At 38.0% G+C, this 22,856-nt stretch overlaps 2 protein-coding genes across 9 annotated transcripts in view; one reads left to right on the top strand and one right to left on the bottom strand.

Annotated features, from left to right (window-relative positions):
• Window positions 1-22,856, top strand: part of LOC122968417 (putative leucine-rich repeat-containing protein DDB_G0290503) — a 635,740-nt gene that overhangs the window by 121,935 nt on the left and 490,949 nt on the right. The window lies entirely within an intron of this gene.
• LOC122969115 (growth-regulated alpha protein-like) lies at window positions 855-19,769 on the bottom strand. Of its 8 annotated transcripts, none has more exons than XM_044334702.1 (5): window positions 19,665-19,766; window positions 18,978-19,104; window positions 18,811-18,882; window positions 6,932-7,007; window positions 855-1,126 (listed from the first exon to the last, which is right to left on the bottom strand). In XM_044334702.1, the coding sequence occupies exons 1-5, from the start codon at window positions 19,717-19,719 to the stop codon at window positions 1,109-1,111; spliced, it is 348 nt and encodes a 115-aa protein (XP_044190637.1). In that variant the 5' UTR covers window positions 19,720-19,766; the 3' UTR covers window positions 855-1,108. The 8 variants fall into 8 exon arrangements, with proteins under 8 accessions (XP_044190637.1, XP_044190635.1, XP_044190652.1 ...); XM_044334700.1 differs by lacking the exons at window positions 6,932-7,007; window positions 18,811-18,882; window positions 18,978-19,104; window positions 19,665-19,766 and adding exons at window positions 1,341-1,418; window positions 1,514-1,575; window positions 7,381-7,445; window positions 8,006-8,166 and having other exon boundaries at window positions 855-1,202; XM_044334717.1 differs by lacking the exons at window positions 18,811-18,882; window positions 18,978-19,104; window positions 19,665-19,766 and adding exons at window positions 7,152-7,223; window positions 7,319-7,445; window positions 8,006-8,141.

The following is a 22,856-nucleotide window of genomic DNA, read 5'->3' as shown; positions in this document are numbered from 1 at the left end:
TTGTGAAACTGCTCAAATCTACAGCCAAAGACAGATGGAGTAGTTTATTTAATTAGTTAGTTACTATGACCACAATAGAAAAAAAAATCATTTGGTGAAGCTGTTTATATGGTCGCACTGGACAGACAATTCTACTGTATCTCAGCTTGTAAACAGTCACATAGGCCTAGTTTAGTAATTAAAGTAACACAACAGTCTGTGTTCAGTGCAAAATCTAGAACCAAAATACAACAACTGGCTTTACACTGCTTCATTAGAATGAACCTCCCGCCTGTGCTCCGTGCGCTCTCCGCTGGGCACCAAAATACCACAAAGCGAGTTTCAAGGTCAGGAAAACACCAACACACTTTGCATTTACATATCAATCTGTAAAATGCCAATCAATGCGCATTTATTAAAGTAACATTGATTAATTACTTTTGTGTGATTTTTTTAATTCATGCTTTTAACTTATACAATTTATTTTGCTGTTAATATTCTTTTTATCTTCACACCTTGTAAAGTCGTTTTAGATATGAGCTACAAACTAATCATTGATTTTATTTCTGAGGTATCACTGCTGATGATGGTTTACCGTCCATGTGACGAATTATTGATATGGACAGTTAAAACAGCAGCACAGCTGTGTGTAATAACAGCTGTTCTGCTGGAATCTAAAACATGGGAGATATTTTGGTTTGTTTAACACATTTTTGTTTACTACTTAATTCAATGTGTGTTATTTCATAATTGTGATGTATAGTTCTGTATCTACTGTCTCTTAGTTATCTGTAACCTCAGTGTGAACACATTCTGTTGAGAGGTGAAGGTAAGCACACGTTCAGTTTGTGTAACAGAACACAGAACACTAAAAGTACAGTCATGGATTTTATTTTTGGTACCAAAAAATATTCAAAATATATACAAATGACTTATTTACTATATAAACACAATGACAATTTAAGTTAAGAAAACAAACAGAAGATAACTTATTGTAGTGACATGAGTGATATAACTGTATAAATAAAAAGATACTACATTTAAATTAGATTTAGTTATGAAATTTCATAAATATAGTAAAAATGAAATATAAAAAGTATAAAATAAGTATAAAAGTACTGCAGCAGCTCTACATGGTGGATGTTGTGTGGTGACTCGTTGAACTCTGTGTATTAGTTTGACTGGTAGTCGTCGTCATGCTCACAGCTTCATTCTTCTTTTGCCTGAATCAACAAATGACATTGAACTATTAGTATAAAGCAACAGAGATCAGAAACATTCACAGCAGTATTTCATCTTGAAGACTCTGAGCATGAACACTGTTCTGTTGTCCTAAGTTGGTGAAGTCAAGCTGATCTTACCTGCTCATGTTTTTCAGAATGATTTTTCCCAGTGGTGACTCTGGATTCACACACTTCTTCTTATCTGCTATTGTGACACTGCGAGAGAAGAAAGAGGCGCGTTAGAGAGAAGCTGAGTAATGCAGAAGAATGACATGTCCATAAATGTGGTTTAATTCAGCTCATGAACTTACATAATTTCTGTCTTTAGACAGAAGACACTTGGGTGGTATATGTCTGGCATTCCCTTGATGACCTTTGTGTTGACCCGGCCGACATAACCGTTTAAACACTTGCATGAATTAGCGGTTTCTGATTGTCCTGCAGGAAGAAAAGACACAACCTTATTAGCTGCTGATCATCTTTTAATTCATTTAACAGACTTCAGATTCACTTTTTATGCTACTTTATATTTCTACTTCAGTATATTTCGGAGGTAAACATTGTACTTTTCACTCTACTACATTTATCTGACAACTTTACACATTTAGATTATTACTACAAAATATAATCAACTATTAAACTCTGATGTATTTTTATGGATTAAACTACAGGATATAGTTAAAATTAGTCTCTTTGAGTCCACATGGAGGCAATGGAACAACCTGTAAACACAACATGTAACATATCATCACATAACATTCACTCTCCTTTATAAATGCTGCACTATGTTCACCAGCTAGTTTCTGCTGTTTGGTGCTGCATGTAGAGTAAAACTGAGTCCAGTTCATCACTACCAGCGACCCCTTTACAATAACACATAGTCACTTGATCCATATGGGAAATAACATTATTGATTACTGCAGCTTTAAAGTTCTATTCCGTAGCATTTCTAAAACACAAGCTCCATCACAAAGGACGAGACGATCACGGAGCACTAACCTTGTACATAGAGGACAAGCAGGCAGGTGAGAAAGGCAATGACAGCTGACTTCATAGTTGTGTCTGTAGACAGGTGCTGGCTCACACTCCACTGTCTTCCTTCAGTCTGGACTCTGATGGTTCAAGTCAAAGGATTTCTGTCCTTTATATACTAAGTAACACCAACACAGTGATGCAATGCAGCATCATCCGATGGTTTCACTTCACAGTTTGACTTTCAGTTTTTCTACTCCCTCCTTTTTCCTACAAGGAGCCTGTTTCTCAGAATTACTCACACTTCCTGTCCAGAGGCTTTGGCTCAGAGAATCACTCTACAGAGTGGCTCCTTAGTAATATTGCATCCATGAAGAAGGGACGTCTTTTGAAGGAATTAATTCAGTTGATTATATTGTTTTATATTTGGTTTTTTTATACTGTTTTTTAAATATATATATATATATATATATGTATTCTTAGTCTTGAAAAAGTGCCAAGTGAGCCAATATTTTCAGTTTCATTTGTCTGACTGTTTCCTCTTTCCTGTGAGAGTTAAGGGAAATTCCCCAAATCACAGTGGCTTTGATCAACAGGATGTAGGGCTGCTGTGTTCCTCTGTGACTCCTGTGAGATTAACTGGTGTCTATCTATCTAATATCTCTTGAATTCTTAATTTGTCTTTGGTTTACTTATACAAACAGAGTCAAACAGAGGTTTCACCAACTTTATCGTGTATCTGGGCCAGAAATCCAGCTCTGGACATTTTGTTAGACTTGGATCATCCAGGCCTTTGGCCTTGTAGGCCTTATTCTGGGTTTAGTGCTTCACTGGACCTGTTGTTAATATTGCCATTCCACCTAAAGGAAGTTCCAGCAACGATCCAGAGGAGACTATCTCCACGGCTCAGGTGTGTGAATTACTTGAGCAGCAAAAGGACTTCTATAAAACTTGTCAAGAACAACAGGAGAACTTCAAATCCTGTGTTGAAATTTTGTTGACTGCTCAAACAACAGAGTTGGGGAGCTGCTGAGAGAAGTGACCTCAGGGTCAGTCTGGAGTTCACTCAAAAGGAATCTAATGACTTTAAAAACCACTGCAAGACGTGGAGTGATATCTACAAAGATACTAAGCATGATGTGGAAACAGTCTGCAAAAGTCTCATCTCACTCAATGATAAAACTGATTATATACAGGGTCAAGTGAAAAATGATCTCATTCTGAGGACAAAGTGAAGAAGCTGCTGTCGGAGAAGCTACAGATAGACACCAAATTGAGTTGGTATGGGCCCACAGGACTGGAGAGCTTTTTCCATCCTCCGTCAGGCCCATCATTGTCAAGTTTCTGCCTTATAAGGACAAACTGGAAGTCCTCAGCAAAGCCCTGAAAAACACAGACTTTCCTGAAGGTGTTTTACAGAAGTGAAAAGAACTTCTTCCAGCCATGAGGGCTGCCAGGGAGAAGGGGGAGATTGCCTACCTGTGGTAAGAGATACTCATTGTTAACCCACCATCCCAGAAACCTGCTCTGAGGCCTAGACAGAACAATGCTACACCTCTGACTTCTGAACGATAGATACAATACACACACACATGCTCACATACACACATACACACATACAGTATCATACCTAGTAATTCTAACGTGTATCTCAGTATGCTGGTCTACTCATGAGCACTTCCATGCCCATGATAGACTACGGCTGTCTTTGTTATCACTGTCACAACATCCTCTCAAATCCAACTGTTTATTGAACTTAAAAAGTGTTTCCACTGGAGATGCAAACCTATCAGTGAATATGAAATGAATGAATGCAGCTCTTGGTTTGGTTGTTGATAATAACTGTGATTACAGGATGACAACTGCTTCAAATGATATGTTTTCAATCCTTTTGATTGAATCCTGCATAGTGACACTAAATTTATGGAGCATTTTGATCCTGAAACATTGTCTGTAGTTAATACAGAACAGCAACTTCTTTTAAAAAAACTAAATGAGGAACAAGTCACTTTTAGACACCAGTTTGCATCTTCTGTGCAAACTGGTTCCTGTTTAACTGATTAACAAGAAGATATATAGACAGACAAACGCATCTCTACATCGGCTGACTGACTTCTAATCAAAATGGACTCCTGTGTTAGCCGAGAGCCAAAAATATAGCTGTAGCCAATCAGCCTAGTTTAAGTAAACAATCAGTGGTTTAAGTTAAAAATATTCATTCATTTAACATTAACAACTTTTTTGATATTTTAAGGGGAAACATATTTTTGCTAGTTAGTTTGCCAGCTATGTTATGGACAACCTGTACGCCATTACAGACTGACTAAATGCTTTACTTTAGGTAACACACATTTTTAGGAGTTCTTGTGTCTATTCTGCCATATGTACAATGATTTTTTTAAAGTTTTTTTTTTGAAGAATTTAATATTTTGCGGATATTATAGTGATATGCTCAACACTGTCATTAAGGTCAGGAGTATTTTTAAATTGTAAATCTGCCTTACAGGTCATTAAGATAGTTTTAAGATATGTTATGCAAAACTCCAACCTGTGTGGATGAACAATATACCTCAAAGGAGATCAGAAGCAGCTCCTGAGCTGCCACAAAACAAGCCGAAGTGCATGAATTTGTAGACTTCATCCACCTCTTCAAAGTGTTTTTGCTCTGGTCAGTTTTCCCCAGTAGTTGTGAAACTGCTCAAATCTACAGCCAAAGACAGATGGAGTAGTTTATTTAATTAGTTAGTTACTATGACCACAATAGAAAAAAAAATCATTTGGTGAAGCTGTTTATATGATCGCACTGGACAGACAATTCTACTGTATCTCAGCTTGTAAACAGTCACATAGGCCTAGTTTAGTAATTAAAGTAACACAACAGCGTTTGCACTATAATGTGTTTCAAAGATAAAACATGAGATGCTACTTTTACTAAAAAGAAAGTTATAAAAGAGGCTGCTGAGCTGCTAACTGCACGTCTGCTTCATAAAAAAGAAGAATATGGAGCTATAACCAACCAGCCTGATGAAGGTAAACAGTGAACGGCTGCGTAACGGCGCTGTACTCTGGTTGGTTACTTCTCAGAGGCTGCAGATTTATCAACGTATCAGTCGTGCTGCCTTCAGATGCTGCAGAGGTTTAATGAGCTGAAGAAGCTTCTCATACAGACAGCAGATACTGTAAGAATCACACATTTACTCACAGATCAACACAGACTGATTCACTGACTTTCCTGCTTTAACTACATTGAACTTTACTGTCTGTGCTGTAACTTATTTGTATTTCAAGCATGAATCTGTTATTTCAGCAAATATTTAGTTTGATCCTGTTGATAAAATCACCAAAGCAGCAGCAGATTGACGTTGCGTCAGAAACAGACGAGGTTCTGAGACGTCTGTGTTCAGTGCAAAATCTAGAACCAAAATACAACAACTGGCTTTACACTGCTTCATTAGAATGAACCTCCCGCCTGTGCTCCGTGCGCTCTCCGCTGGGCACCAAAATACCACAAAGCGAGTTTCAAGGTCAGGAAAACACCAACACACTTTGCATTTACATATCAATCTGTAAAATGCCAATCAATGCGCATTTATTAAAGTAACATTGATTAATTACTTTTGTGTGATTTTTTAATTCATGCTTTTAACTTACACAATTTATTTTGCTGTTAATATTCTTTTTATCTTCACACCTTGTAAAGTCGTTTTAGATATGAGCTACAAACTAATCATTGATTTTATTTCTGAGGTATCACTGCTGATGATGGTTTACCGTCCATGTGATGAATTATTGATATGGACGGTTAAAACAGCAGCACAGCTGTGTGTAATAACAGCTGTTCTGCTGTTGGAGAACGTTGCTGTTGCAACACAAAATATGAAACTGCATTTCTCCTTCTTTCCTGTTTGTTTCATTGACAACTGTACAGACTGGTGCAGCAGGCAGTGAATTTATATGAAAACAGCTGGTTCACGGCGTCTAACTGTGGGAAATGAGCCCAGTTACTCAATGACCTAGATGTATAAAACAGAACCATGTGCAGCACAGCCTTATAATTTGTCTGCATATTTCTGTATTTAGTCATGAGTCAACACAGAGTTTTATACGACTGACCGCTGATGAAGTTCGTTCAGATATTACCAACAGTGTATGAAGCTGCCATCAAGGCAAAAAATGGCTACTATGGGGAATCTAAAACATGGGAGATATTTTGGTTTGTTTAACACATTTTTGTTTACTACTTAATTCAATGTGTGTTATTTCATAATTGCGATGTATAGTACTGTATCTACTGTCTCTTAGTTATCTGTAACCTCAGTGTGAACACATTCTGTTGAGAGGTGAAGGTAAGCACACATTCAGTTTGTGTAACAGAACACAGAACACTAAAAGTACAGTCATGGGTTTTATTTTTGGTACCAAAAAATATTCAAAATATATACAAATGACTTATTTACTATATAAACACAATGACAATTTAAGTTAAGAAAACAGAAACAGAAGATCACTTATTGTATTGACATGATAATCAGAATCAGAAACATACAACAAGGGATTTGCTTTGGTGTTGTGGTGCGTAACCGTCAAGAAATAGGAGTGAAAAATACCACTACCATGAAAGATCAGTGATATAACTGTATAAATAAAAAAATACTACATTTAAATTAGATTTAATTATGAAATTTCATAAATATAGTAAAAATGAAATATAAAAAGTATAAAATAAGTATAAAAGTATTGCAGCAGCTCTACATGATGTGGTGACTCGTTGAACTCTGTGTATTAGTTTGACTGGTAGTCGTCGTCATGCTCACAGCTTCATTCTTCTTTTGCCTGAATCAACAAATGACATTGAACTATTAGTATAAAGCAACAGAGATCAGAAACATTCACAGCAGTATTTCATCTTGAAGACTCTGAGCATGAACACTGTTCTGTTGTCCTAAGTTAGTGAAGTCAAGCTGATCTTACTTGCTCATGTTTTTCAGAATGATTTTTCCCAGTGGTGATGCTGGATTTACACACTTCTTCTTATCTGCTATTGTGACACTGCGAGAGAAGAAAGAGGCACGTTAGAGAGAAGCTGAGTAATGCAGAAGAATGACATGTCCATAAATGTGGTTTAATTCAGCTCATGAACTTACATAATTTCTGTCTTTAGACAGAAGACACTTGGGTGGTGTATGTCTGGCATTCCCTGGATGACCTTTGTGTTGACCCGGCCGACATAACTGTTTGAACATCTGCATGTCCTAGCGGTGTCTGATTGTCCTGCAGGAAGAAAAGACACAACCTTATTAGCTGCTGATCATCTTTTAATTCATTTAACAGACTTCAGATTCACTTTTTATGCTACTTTATATTTCTACTTCAGTATATTTCGGAGGTAAACATTGTACTTTTCACTCTACTACATTTATCTGACAACTTTACACATTTAGATTATTACTACAAAATATAATCAACTATTAAACTCTGATGTATTTTTATGGATTAAACTACAGGATATAGTTAAAATTAGTCTCTTTGAGTCCACATGGAGGCAATGGAACAACCTGTAAACACAACATGTAACATATCATCACATAACATTCACTCTCCTTTATAAATGCTGCACTATGTTCACCAGCTAGTTTCTGCTGTTTGGTGCTGCATGTAGAGTAAAACTGAGTCCAGTTCATCACTACCAGCGACCCCTTTACAATAACACATAGTCACTTGATCCATATGGAAATAACATTATTGATTACTGCAGCTTTGAAGTTCTATTCCGTAGCATTTCTAAAACACAAGCTCCATCACAAAGGACGAGACGATCACGGAGCACTAACCTTGTACATAGAGGACAAGCAGGCAGGTGAGAAAGGCAATGACAGCTGACTTCATAGTTGTGTCTGTAGACAGGTGCTGGCTCACACTCCACTGTCTTTCTTCAGTCTGGACTCTGATGGTTCAACTCAAAGGATTTCTGTCCTTTATATACTAAGTAACACCAACACAGTGATGCAATGCAGCATCATCCGATGGTTTCACTTCACAGTTTGACCTTCCGTTTTTCTTCTCCTTCCTTTTTCCTACAAGGAGCTTGTTTCTCAGAATTACTCACACTTCCTGTCAAGAGGCTTTGGCTCAGAGAATCACTCTACAGAGTGGCTCCTTAGTAATATTGCATCCATGAAGAAGGGACGTCTTTTGAAGGAATTAATTCAGTTGATTATATTGTTTTATATTTGTTTGTTTTTTTTATACTGTTTTTTTAATATATACATATTTGTATTCTTAGTCTCGAAAAAGTGCCAAGTGAGCCAATATTGTCAGTTTCATTTGTCTGGCTGTTTCCTCTTTCCTGTGAGAGTTAAGGGAAATTCCTCAAATCACAGTGGCATTGATCAACAGGATGTAGGGCTGCTGTGTTCCTCTGTGACTCCTGTGAGATTAACTGGACTCTATCTATCTAATATCTCTTGAATCCTTTATTTGTCTTTGGTTTACTTATACAAACAGAGTCAAACAGAGGTTTCACCAACTTTATCCTGTATCTGGGCCAGAAATCCAGCTCTGGACATGTAATTTTGTTAGACTTGGATCATCCAGGCCTTTGGCCTTGTAGGCCTTATTCTGGGTTTAGTGGTTCACTGGACCTGTTGTTAATATTGCCATTCCACCTAAAGGAAGTTCCAGCCACGATCCAGAGGAGACTATCACGGCTCACGGCTCAGGTGTGTGAATTACTTGAGCAGCAAAAGGACTTCTATAAAACTTGTCAAGAACAACAGGAGAACTTCAAATCCTGTGTTGAAATTTTGTTGACTGCTCAAAAACAGAGTTGGGGAGCTGCTGAGAGAAGTGACCTCAGGGTCAGTCTGGAGTTCACTCAAAAGGAATCTCATGACTTTAAAAACCACTGCAAGACGTGGAGTGATATCTACAAAGATACTAAGCATGATGTGGAAACAGTCTGCAAAAGTCTCATCTCACTCAATGATAAAACTGATTATATAGAAGGTCAGCCTAGACGACACAATATTATCATTAATGGCATTAATGAATCAGTCAGTGAAAAATGATCTCATTCTGAGGACAAAGTGAAGAAGCTGCTGTCGGAGAAGCTACAGATAGACACAAAATTGAGTTGGCATTGGTCCACAGGACTGGGAAGCTTTTTCCATCCTCTGCCAGGCCCATCGTTGTCAAGTTTCTGCCTTATAAGGACAAACTGGAAGTCCTCAGCAAAGCCCTGAAAAACACAGACTTTCCTGAAGGTGTTTTACAGAAGTGAAAAGAACTTCTTCCAGCCATGAGGGCTGCCAGGGAGAAGGGGGAGATTGCCTACCTGTGGTAAGAGATACTCATTGTTAACCCACCATCCCAGAAACCTGCTCTGAGGCCTAGACAGAACAATGCTACACCTCTGACTTCTGAACAATAGACACAATACACACACACACGCTCACATACACACATACACACATACAGTATCATACCTAGTAATTCTAACGTGTATCTCAGTATGCTGGTCTATTCATGAGCACTTCCATGCCCATGATAGACTACGGCTGTCTTTGTTATCACTGTCACAACATCCTCTCAAATCCAACTGTTTATTGCACTTTAAAAAGTGTTTCCACTGGAGATGCAAACCTATCAGTGAATATGAAATGAATGGATGCAGCTCTTGGTTTGGTTGTTGATAATAACTGTGATTACAGGATGACAACTGCTTCAAATGATATGTTTTCAATCCTTTTGATTGAATCCTGCATAGTGACACTAAATTTATGGAGCATTTTGATCCTGAAACATTGTCTGTAGTTAATACAGAACAGCAACTTCTTTTAAAAAAACTAAATGAGGAACAAGTCACTTTTAGACACCAGTTTGCATCTTCTGTGCAAACTGGTTCCTGTTTAACTGATTAACAAGAAGACATATAGACAGACAAACGCATCTCTACATCGGCTGACTGACTTCTAATCAAAATGGACTCCTGTGTTAGCCGAGAGCCAAAAATATAGCTGTAGCCAATCAGCCTAGTTAGTTGGCTGTAAATACATCACTTCACATCACACACAACTCAAGATGACAAAAAAGCCAATTTAAAAAGATGGGTGTTCATATTTTTTAAAAGCATCTATAAGGAATACCGACGGTATGTGTAAAGGAAGAGAGTTCCATAGTGTTGGAGCCACAATTGCAAAGGCACGATCACCTTTAGTTTTTAGCCGAGAGTGATGGACAGCCAGTAGGTCCTGGTCTGAAGACCTAAGTGACCTACTGGTGATATAGGAATGGATAAGATCACTGATGTACTTAGGTGCCATGCAGGGTGTCCATGCAGGGCTCTATACATGATAACAAGAACCTTAAAATGAATCCTGAAACGGATAGGCAGCCAATGTAAAGAACTTAAAAATGGGTGTAATGTAAGTCATCCTGCTGAATCTGGTTAACAGCCTTGCAGCAGCATTTTGGACCATTTGTAAACGGTTCAGAGATAATTTGCAAAGACAAGTGAAGATGGAATAACAATAGTCCAGTCGGGGTGATATGAAAGTGTGAATAATCATTTCGAGTTCTGGTTGTGATATGACTGTTAGGAGTGTAAGGGGGGCGGGGTTTATAGTTCCTCTTTCTTCCTTTCCCTTTCCTAAACACTGGACTGGTTTTCATTGAGAAGATAACAAGGGGGTGTGGTTAAGCTGCGTGTTGATAAAAAGGACGTCACGGTGAGGTACGCGCGCAGCCACTGGAGTAACGTAGTGAAGTGATGAGGCTCAGCTGGGAAAGCGTGACAATTGAATAAGTGCTATGAGTTGAGTTAAAACCAGCTCTGTTCTTCAGGGACCCATCCCCCAAACACCAAAAACTGAACTGAACCGCCAGAAGGAGCTCGCGGCTCACGAGAGCAACGCCCAGCGCTGGCGAGGCCGAGTCGGAGGGATTTAAAATGCTAGCCAGCTTGGAACCTCGATAAGGTAACCCACCTCCAGACTGTCTCTCTAATATTGGAAACCAGTCCGTCTTCCTCTGTGTCCTTCCACATTTTTCTCCTTTTCTACACCCTCCAGGTTAAGACTAGTATCGGTTCTTAATACTGAATCCCCTAGACTTGACTAGTCCGTAACAATGACGGACTTGAGTTTTGCGATATTCGTAGATGGAAAAAACATGTGCAGGTCAGTGATTTATTATGCCAATCGAAATGCATAGCCTGATCAAATATAACACCAGCTTTCTTAAGTTAGACCGAACAGCTGATGAAAGGAACCCAATACTCTTAGCAACCTTGGGAGCTATACTGTCAGAGGCAATGATGAGAACCTCTGTCTTGTCACTATTAAGTGGTAAGAAGTTGTTTGACATCCAGTCTTTCTTGGCAGTCAGACAGTTGTGCAGCACAGACAGTTTATCAGGGTTATCTGGCTTAAAAGAGTCAGAGCTGAATATTGTCAGTGCAACAATGATAGGAAATATCACTAAATTTTCTGATAACCTGAACTAAGGGGGGCATATATAAAGCAAAGAGAATAGGACCCAAAATAGAACCTTGAGGCACACCACGGGAAAGAGCAGCAGTTTTGGACGTGTAAGGACCAAGAGACACAGAAAAACTCCTATCTGAGAGGTAGTAGGAGAACCAGTCCAGGGCACTCCCTGAGACACCCACACATTGCCTGAGCCATTCAGTCATTATTCTGTGATGCACAGTGTCAAAAGCTGTGCTAAGATCCAGCAGTACTTAAATGGAGCACTCACCCACATCAGAAGACATCATTATGTCATTGTAAACTCTGAGAAGAGCAGTTTTGGTGGAATGCTTCTGACGGAAAATTGATCGGAATTTATCAAAAATGTTGTGTGCAAATGTTTAACATGTGGGGTCCCACAGGGATCTATTCTAGGACCACTCCTATTTCCTATTTATATAAATGACTTGGCTGCAGCATTGTCCTCCTTGTCCCCACTATTTTTTGCTGATGATACTAATTTATTTCTCTCACATACTAATGTGTCTGCTTGACACATTAGTATGCCAAGTGGGCTATGTGAAAGTGCTAAATGGGATTAACATTGACTGTTACACTTGTCTGGCTCTTTATTCTTTCCTGTCAGGTTTGGGCTCTGCTTGACCAAATATATTAAAACAAATTTACATTTGTGCCGAGTCGGTTATGTGCTAAGTGCTAAGTAGGGTTAAGATTTACAGTTTCACTTTTCTGGCTCTTCCCTCTTTCCTGTCAGTTAAGAGAAATTCCGCGAATCACAGTAGCATTGCTCAACAGGATGTAGGGTCATTGTCCAAATGTGTGGACTGACTGTATGAGTCTCTGTGTCTGTGCATTGCACAATGTGATACTGATGTCACAGCCTCTAACAGACACACAGGCTGTTGGAAAATGTGCTGTCTTTGGCCCTGCTTGCATGTAAATGCATTAATCCTGACTGACTGCTGAGGTAGTGATTTTTCTCACCTGAGATAGTCTTACAATAAATTTCCAATTTCATTTTAATTCCCTTTCAGATTTCTGGATATCAGCAGCTACAAGCTCTGCAGACATAGCTAATGATTAAAGAAGGTGTAGTACAATGAGTCAGGAAACAGCAGTCGACTACAGTAACTTTAGTTCATACATGAACTACATAGAATCAATAAGTAATTTCACAAACTGATCCTTTAACAGCAGTATGCCAGACCACTGTCTGCTAAACCATGGTACGGTGTTTTCTGTATCATTAGTCACATTAGCTAATTAAGAAACATGCAGGGCTCATTGTGTGGGATGAACCTGAACTCTTATCAATATCAATAAGAGGTGTGCACATCAGCTGCTGCTCACTGTGTTTTATTTTCTATTTTCATTTCCTCTGAAGTGGTCTGGAGAGACTTGTTCACAAGGTCAGTAACGTTATAGCCTATCCATCACGTAAACTGAGCTGAGGCTGCAAAAACCTGAGCAGGGACAGAACAGGTGACACATACTATACATGTTTTTCCTTTATTTTACTGCCATATGAATCAAAATTTTATTTTTTGTGTATATAACCAAAAGTATTGTGTCTCATAACTTATGTTTTTTCTTTTACAACCATGAAAAATAAACATGGAGCTAAAACAAATCAGCCATGGTTACAAATGTCCACTCTATAAAAAGGGTGTATGCAAAATCAGTATCTTGAAATTTATATATCAGTTAGTCCAAAAGCATTTTCCACTGTGTCATATGTCATCCATTTCCTCCATTTATTAACAAAAACATTTTCTCTCAATCTAAGCTGATAGGTCATTTTTCCCATAGTATAAATCTCTCTTATAATTCCTAACTTATAATTCCTAATTCGGGGTTATCTGGCTTAAAAGAGTCAGAGCTGAATATTGTCAGTGCAACAATGATAGGAAATATCACTAAATTTTCTGATAACCTGAACTAAGGGGGGCATATATAAAGCAAAGAGAATAGGACCCAAAATAGAACCTTGAGGCACACCACGGGAAAGAGCAGCAGTTTTGGACGTGTAAGGACCAAGAGACACAGAAAAACTCCTATCTGAGAGGTAGTAGGAGAACCAGTCCAGGGCACTCCCTGAGACACCCACACATTGCCTGAGCCATTCAGTCATTATTCTGTGATGCACAGTGTCAAAAGCTGCGCTAAGATCCAGCAGTACTTAAATGGAGCACTCACCCACATCAGAAGACATCATTATGTCATTGTAAACTCTGAGAAGAGCAGTTTTGGTGGAATGCTTCTGACAGAAAATTGATCGGAATTCATCAAAAATGTTGTGTGCAAATGTTTAACATGTGGGGTCCCACAGGGATCTATTCTAGGACCACTCCTATTTCCTATTTATATAAATGACTTGGCTGCAGCATTGTCCTCCTTGTCCCCACTATTTTTTGCTGATGATACTAATTTATTTCTCTCACATACTAATGTGTCTGCTTGACACATTAGTATGCCAAGTGGGCTATGTGAAAGTGCTAAATGGGATTAACATTGACTGTTACACTTGTCTGGCTCTTTATTCTTTCCTGTCAGGTTTGGGCTCTGCTTGACCAAATATATTAAAACAAATTTACATTTGTGCCGAGTCGGTTATGTGCTAAGTGCTAAGTAGGGTTAAGATTTACAGTTTCACTTTTCTGGCTCTTCCCTCTTTCCTGTCAGTTAAGAGAAATTCCGCGAATCACAGTAGCATTGCTCAACAGGATGTAGGGTCATTGTCCAAATGTGTGGACTGACTGTATGAGTCTCTGTGTCTGTGCATTGCACAATGTGATACTGATGTCACAGCCTCTAACAGACACACAGGACGTCAGAAAACATGCTATCTTTGGCCCTGCTTGCATGTAAATGCATTAATCCTGACTGACTGCTGAGGTAGTGATTTTTCTCACCTGAGATAGTCTTACAATAAATTTCCAATTTCATTTTAATTCCCTTTCAGATTTCTGGATATCAGCAGCTACAAGCTCTGCAGACATAGCTAATGATTAAAGAAGGTGTAGTACAATGAGTCAGGAAACAGCAGTCGACTACAGTAACTTTAGTTCATACATGAACTACATAGAATCAATAAGTAATTTCACAAACTGATCCTTTAACAGCAGTATGCCAGACCACTGCCTGCTAAACCATGGTACTGTGTTTTCTGTATCATTAGTCACATTAGCTAATTAAGAAACATGCAGGGCTCATTGTGTGGGATGAACCTGAACTCATCAATATCAACAAGAGGTGTGCACATCAGCTGCTGCTCACTGTGTTTTATTTTCTATTTTCAATTCGTCTGCAGTGTACTGGAGAGACTTGTTCACAAGGTCAGTAACGTTATAGCCTATCCATCACGTAAACTGAGCTGAGGCTGCAAAAACCTGAGCAGGGACAGAACAGGTGACACATACTATACATGTTTTTCCTTTATTTTACTGCCATATGAATCAAAATTTTATTTTTTGTGTATATAACCAAAAGTATTGTGTCTCATAACTTATGTTTTTTCTTTTACAACCATGAAAAATAAACATGGAGCTAAAACAAATCAGCCATGGTTACAAATGTCCACTGTATAAAAAGGGTGTATGCAAAATCAGTATCTTGAAATTTATATCAGTTAGTCCAAAAGCATTTTCCACTGTGTCATATGTCATCCATTTCCTCCATTTATTAACAAAAACATTTTCTCTCAATCTAAGCTGATAGGTCATTTTTTCCATAGTATAAATCTCTCTTATAATTCCTAACTATTGTTCTATAGTAGGAGGTTCAGTCTTATACTTATTTCTTGTTATAGCCTTCTTGCTTGTGATCAATAATATTTTGGTTAAGTGCCTGTCATTACCAATGACACAATCATTTATAATCCCAGAATGTCTCTAATTTTAACATGCATATTTTCCCAAAATGAGTGTAATTTGTGGCATTCCCTAGAAATGTGTGTGTGGGATTTTTCCATTCAAACTCCCTCCATGTTCTCAAATTTGTGGTGGTGTGTTGTGTTTTGCAGATGCTGAGTCATTCTTCTGTTGCAATTTAATGTTTACTTCCCTCTCCCATTTAGCCTTGATGTACATACAGATGTGGCCAGAAATATTGGTAAAAAATCTCCCTGTATTAAGTTGAAACCGACAGAAGTATATGGTATCCATCATTCTTTATTTTACATTGAATATAACTGAAACTTTGCTTCTGATTTACAAATTAACATATTTAATACAATAAAACAAATGGCCAAAAATATTGGTAATCTTAACTTAATATTTTGTAGCACGGCCTTTGGAGGCAATAACTGCACTCAAGCACTTTCTGTAACTCTGAATAAGGTTTCTACTCGTCTCCACTGGTAGTTCGGCCCACTCTTCTTGAGCAAACTGCTCCAGTTCTCTCAGGTTGGCTGCCGTCTCCCAACTGCAAGTTTCAGCTCTTTCCACAAATGTTCAATAGAATTCAGATCAGGACTCATAGCAGGCCACCTCAGAATGATCCAACGCTTTCTTCTCATCCACTCTGGAGTGCTTTTTGATGTATGATTGGGGTCATTATACTACTGAGAGACCCATGACTTGCAATTAAGACACAGCTTTATGACACTGGGCTGTATGTTTCACTCCAAAATGCCTTGATAGTCTTGTGATTTCATCGTGCTGCACAGATTCAAGGCACCCAGTGCCGGAGGCAGCAAAGATACCCCAAAACATCAGTGAGCCTCCTCCATGTTTCACGGTAGGCATGGTGTTCGTTTCCTTGAAGGCTTAATTTTTTCCTTTTGTAAACATAGAGTTGGTGTGATTTAACAAAAAACTCTAATTTTGTTTCATCTGTCCAAAGCACATTCTCCCAGAAGGACTGTGGCTTGTCAACGTGCATTTTGGCAAAGTCCAGTCTAGTGTTTCTGTGTCTATCTCTTAGAAGTGGGGTCTTCCTGGGTCTTCTACCATGGAGCCCATTTTCATTCAGACAGCAACGGATGGTGCAACTTGAAACTATTTTACCTTGAACTTGAAGATCAGCTTGGATCTGTATTGAAGTTTTCTTTGGTTCTTTCTCAGCCATTCGAGCAATCCTTCTGTTCAATCTCGGGCCAATTTTCCTCTTGCGACCACGTCCAGAGATGTTGGCTACAGTTCCATGGGCCTTAAACTTCTTAATAATATTGGCAACAGTGGTCACAGGAACATCAAGCTCTTTGGAGATGGTCTTGTAACCTTTACGTTGACCATGCTTGGCTATTACCTTTTTTCTAATATCATCAGACTCTCTAGTTTTCCTTCTGTTTTCCATGTTCAATGTGATGCACACAGTGGCACAAAACAGCAGAGTGAGTAATTTTCTCCTTTTAAACTGGTTACATGAGTGATTATAAGATGGAAAATACCTGTGATACTAATTAAAACACAATAGTGTCACTACAAATCAATTATTTCTTACAACTTCTAATAGGCACCAATAAAGGGTCCAGGCTATTTTAGAACGTCTTTGTAGAATAAGCATTTATTCAGTTAGTTTCACAACTTTTTTGTTTTATTCCACTGCAAAACAAAAATAGACATGCATTGATAATAAAATATATTTTAATTTCAACACTGTTCAGGATGAATGGTGCATTATTTTAATAAAACGCAAGGGTACAAATAATTTTTGCCACATCTGTAGTAGATGAAACTTTACAGTCTCTTAGATTTTGGTGAGGCGCCGAGATGGCCTTGAATCTTGTCCCACTGTGTGTCTGTATCATTACATCAAGTACTCCATTTATGGTTTTTGGGCTTTGTGTTTCCTTCATAAAGTAATCCCTCAACTGTAAATTTCTAAAAAAGAAATTCTAATCCATATCTGTCTTTCAGCTCCTGAAAACTCATGATATCTCCATTCTTGGTTATTGTGCACATTGCTATGATCCCCTTTCTCTCCCAATTTCTGAAGTTTTTGTCACTCAAACCTGGTTTAAATCTGTCATCATAAGCAAAGCAGCTCAACAGTCTCACTTCCCTCTCTACTTTGTACTGTTTAATTAGATCAAACCAAGTGTTCAGTGTGTGGGAACTTATTGGGTCTATTGAATTTCGTAATTTCCTTACTAGTTTAATATTACCAATTAGGGACTGGACTGTCTGCTACATTCATCTCAATATCTTTCCTCTTGATTACTGGTCCAAGTTGTACTGCATGATGATAATCTTTAAAATTTGGGAGTGCCATACCACCTTTATCTTTGGCGGGTGTAATGTACAGTATTTTATTCGTGTTTTCTTACCATTACATATAAGTCTGGATATCAGAATCATTAATAACCATTTCCCATTTTCCATTGTATTGCTGGGAAGCTCAGATGTTTGAGTTACTTGATTCTAGACTTCTAAACGGATTCAGAGAATTTTTGAGTTTTGTACACCTCTCACCTGTTAACTGAAAACCATTCCAGGTGACGACCTCACGAAGCTGGTTAAGATATTGTCTAGAGTGTACAAAGCTGTCATGAAGGCAAACAGTAGCTACTGTGAGGAATCTAAAATATGAAAGATAATACTTTCTTTCTTCACTACATAATTCAATATGTGTTATTTCATAGTTTTGATGTCTTCAGTATTGTTCTACAATGTAGAAAATGGTAAAAAATAAGGAAAAAACTCCTCAATGAGTAGGTGTGTCCAAACGTTGGATTGGACCTGTATTTACTGTGTATTTAGTGTGAACACATTCTATTGAGAGGTGAAGGTAAGCACAGGTTCAGTTTGTGTAACAAAACACAGAACACTAAAAAGTACAATCAGGGGTTTTATTTTTGGTACCAAAAAATATTAAGAATATATACAAATTATTTATTTACTATATACACACAATGACAATTTAACAGAAACAGAAGATCACTTATTGTATTTACATGATAAAAGTACTGCAGCAGCTCTACATGGTGGATGTTGTGTGGTGACTCGTTGAACTCTGTGTATTAGTTTGACTGGTAGTCGTCGTCATGCTCACAGTGTCATTTCTTTTGCCTGAATCAACAAATGACATTGAACTATTAGTATAAAGCAAGAGAGATCAGAAACATTCACAGCAGTATTTCATCTTGAAGACTCTGAGCATGAACACTGTTCTGTTGTCCTAAGTTAGTGAAGTCAAGCTGATCTTACATGTTTTTCAGAATGATTTTTCCCAGTGGTGACTCTGGATTCACACACTTCTTCTGATCTGCTATTGTGACACTGCGAGAGAAGAAAGAGGCACGTTAGAGAGAAGCTGAGTAATGCAGAAGAATGACATGTCCATAAATGTGTTTTAATTCAGCTCATGAACTTACATAATTTCTGTCTTTAGACAGAAGACACTTGGTTGGTGTATGACTGGCATTCCCTGGATGACCTTTGTGTTGACCCGGCCGACATAACCGTTTAAACACTTGCATGAACTAGCAGTGTCTGATTTTCCTGCAGGAAGAAAAGACACAACCTTATTAGCTGCTGATCATCTTTTAATTCATTTAACAGACTTCAGATTCACTTTTTATGCTACTTTATGTTTCTATTTCAGTATATCTCGGAGGTAAACATTGTACTTTTCACTCTACTACATTTATCTGACAACTTTACACATTTAGATTATTAATACAAAATATAATCAACTATTAAACTCTGATGTATTTTTATGGATTAAATTACAAGATATAGTTAAAATTAGCCCCTTTGAGTCTACATGGAGGCAATGGAACAACCTGTAAACACAACATGTAACATATCATCACATAACATTCACTCTCCTTTATAAATGCTGCACTATGTTCACCAGCTAGTTTCTGCTGTTTGGTGCTGCATGTAGGGTAAAACTGAGTCCAGTTCATCTCTACCAGCGACCCCTTTACAATAACACATAGTCAGTTGATCCATGTGGACATAACATTATTGATTACTGCAGCTTTAAAGTTTTATTCCGTAGCGTTTCTAAAACACAAGCTCCATCACAAAGGACGAGACGATCACGGAGCACTAACCTTGTACATAGAGGACAAGCAGGCAGGTGAGAAAGGCAATGACAGCTGACTTCATAGTTATGTCTGTAGACAGGTGCTGGCTCACACTCCACTGTCTTCCTTCAGTCTGGACTCTGATGGTTCAACTCAAAGGATTTCTCTCTTTTATACACTGAGTAACATCAACACAGTGATGCAATGCAGCATGACCCAATGGTTTCACTTCACAGTTTGACTTTCATTTTCTCTGCTCCTACATATTTTACTACAAGGAGCCTGTTTCTCAGAATTACTCTCACTTTCTGTCCAGAGGCTTTGGCTCAGAGAATCACTCTACAGAGTGGCTCCTTAGTAATATTGCATCCATGAAGAAGGGAGGTCTTTTAGGGAATTCATTCAATTAATTATACTAATTCAGTCATTATATTTGCATACAGTAATCTTGTCATTCCAAGATAGTGCAACTTGGAGGTGGCTGCAAGCATGAGTTTGAAGTGATGGACTCTCAATTTGGCTAAACAGCTGAATACCGGAGGTTCCCAACTTTTATTGGCTTAATTGTGACCCCTTAGAAAAAACGTTGAAAAAAACCTCATGAAACATAAAACTTTTATGAACTTGCACAGTATTTTTGAAAAGCACCAATCAGGTTTTCAGGCCAATCATAGCACTGAGACAGCAGGTTGTAAACAACCTCAGGTCCGATATGGATATGAAGAATACTTTTTGTATTAGTACTACGTGATTTAAGCACAGCCTTTGATACAGTAGATCACTCAATTCTTTTAGGTAGACTTCACCATGTGATTGGCCTCTCTGGTACTGTTTTTAATTCATTCAAATCTTATCACACTGATAGAGAATTTTCTTTAACCATGGATGAGTGTTCATCTGAAAGCTATAAAATGAATTGTGGTGTTCCTCAAGGTTCAATTTTAGGTAATACACTTTTTAACCTTTATATGCTGCCACTTGGAAACATCATCAGGAGGCACAGCATACGTTTATATAGCTATGCTGATGACACGCAGCTTTACATTGCAGTGTCTCCTGATGACTCAGGGCCAATAGATGCCCTTCTGAAGTTTATTTTATATATCATGTTATGGATGGCAGTGAAGCTTTTTTCTACAGCTCAATCAGAACAAAACTGAAGTCCTGGTTATTAGTACTGAAGCTCAGAGAGAGAAACTCAATGTGAAACTGTAAGCACTGGCATGAAACCAACAAGTAAAAAACCTTTAGTTATCTTTGATTCAGATCTTAGTTTGAACCTCACATTAGAAACCTAACTAGGATGCATCTTAAGCACCAGCTTTTTCAGTTCAATCTGCATAGAAATAACAGAACTTTACACTTTCAAATTTCATGCAGTGCATACGCCAAAGTCAAATTTTGCATGCAGGTGATACACAAATCCTTCCCAGAGAAGTAACGTCATATAATGTGACTTTCTTTCATTTTATAAGGTGATTTTTACCTTATTAGGAGGATGCAGGCTTGGTACATGGCTAGATAATTAGTTGGCAAAAATCTGCTAAACAGCAGGAGAGCACTACTTTAAAAAAGGTTACAGTAGCTTACATATTGCATATATTTTTAAAGTGTAAACCCATGTTATTTGTACACCATTGGGTGAGACTGGGTTGCCTGAGTGTGACTGTTTCTCTCTTAAGCCAATACAAAGACACTAATGCACACAATTATTACCTTCAGGATTGACTACTGTAATGCTCTACTTTCTGGTCTCCCTAAAAAGAATACAGCTGAATTACAATTAGTTCAAAAGTCAGCTGCACGTGTGTTGACACAGACCAGAAAGAGAGCACACATTACACCAATGTTAAAGTCTCTGCACTGGCTACCTGTTTGCTTCAGAATTGATTTTAAAATACTTTTATTGGTTTATAAAGCTCTTAATGGTCTTGGTCCAACCTATTTATCAGATTTGCTTTCAGCATATGAACTCTCTAGCACCCTCTAGCATCCTTTCATTACTATGGTCCTACACTATGGTGTCTCTGGAATAGGTTCCTGAAGACCTGAGGGCAGCAGAGAGTGTTGATACTTTTAAAAGCAAACTCAAGATCTACCTTTTTTAATCTAGCTTTTAATTGAACTTTATGTATTGGTTTGGGCTCTGCTTGACCAAATATATTAAAACAAATTTACATTTGTGCTGAGTCGGTTATGTGCTAAGTGTTAAGTAGGGTCAAGATTTACAGTTTCACTTTTCTGGCTCTTCCCTCTTTCCTGTCAGTTAAGAGAAATTCCCCAAATCACAGTAGCATTGCTCAACAGGATGAAGGGGGGTTGCACATTTGGACACACACAGTCAGTCCGTGTGGACTGACTGTGTGAGTCTCTGTGTCAGTGCATTGCACAATGTGATACTGATGTCACAGCCTCTAACAGACACACAGGCTGTTGGAAAATGTGCTGTCTTTGAGCCTGCATCTCAATGCATTAATTCTGACTGACTGCTGAGGTAGTGAGTTTTTTCACGTGAGATAGTCTTACAGTAAATTTCCAATTTCAATTTAATTCCCTTTCAAATTTCTGAATATCAGCAGTTAGTTAAGTTCTGCAGACATTGCTAATAATTATAATAGTTATTAATCAAATGTCTTTATGATTTTATGGGGAATTATGAGTTATTATTGTGTACAGCTCCAACATGAAATTATTTGTCCAGTGATATAACTCATATTAGAGTGGGCATAATAATAGGGAAATAGTCCTCCTGTTGGCCACACAAGGAAGGTCAATTAGAATTATGATTGTTATTAATCTTAATTATGATTTTGCGTGGGTATAAGGCATTGTGGTTGCCTGCTAGAATCTTTTTATCCAGTTCAAGCCACATTCTTATGTTATACTTTTTAGATCTTGGTTGCTTTTAAATATCTCTTTTCACTGGATAAAGGATTTTATTCATCGGATGCCTGGATTTTAACTATCTGAGAGACCGTGGCAGTGAAACCATATCTGCGCTTCCATTAGAGCAGTTACCCACCCAAAACCACATAGAAACTGTGTCTGTCCCCTGACCACTTAAATAAATTAAATCTAAAATAAACAAAAGAGGAGTCATTCATAAAAATTTAATAGAAATTAACATGATCTCTGCCATAGTACAACAAAATAGGAGAATTAAATGTGGACTCTTAAACATTAGATCTCTGTCATCTAAAGCTGCATTAGTAAACGAGC

Source organism: Thunnus albacares, chromosome 2 (genome assembly GCF_914725855.1).
Source record: "Thunnus albacares chromosome 2, fThuAlb1.1, whole genome shotgun sequence".
Lineage (NCBI taxonomy): Eukaryota > Metazoa > Chordata > Actinopteri > Scombriformes > Scombridae > Thunnus > Thunnus albacares.
Note: the sequence above shows the minus strand (reverse complement) of the source record. Positions and strands in the feature narration are given on the sequence as shown.

Excerpts from the sequence above, each read along its gene's own strand:
- LOC122969115 (XM_044334700.1), bottom strand. The coding sequence starts at position 8,060 with ATGAAGTCAGCTGTCATTGCCTTTCTCACCTGCCTGCTTGTCCTCTAT. Across the intron at positions 1,419-1,513 it reads TGTCTAAAGACAGAAATTAT|TGTCACAATAGCAGATAAGA; the intron begins GTAAGTTCATGA and ends CTTCTCTCGCAG. Across the intron at positions 1,203-1,340 it reads ATTCTGAAAAACATGAGCAG|GCAAAAGAAGAATGAAGCTG; the intron begins GTAAGATCAGCT and ends TTGTTGATTCAG.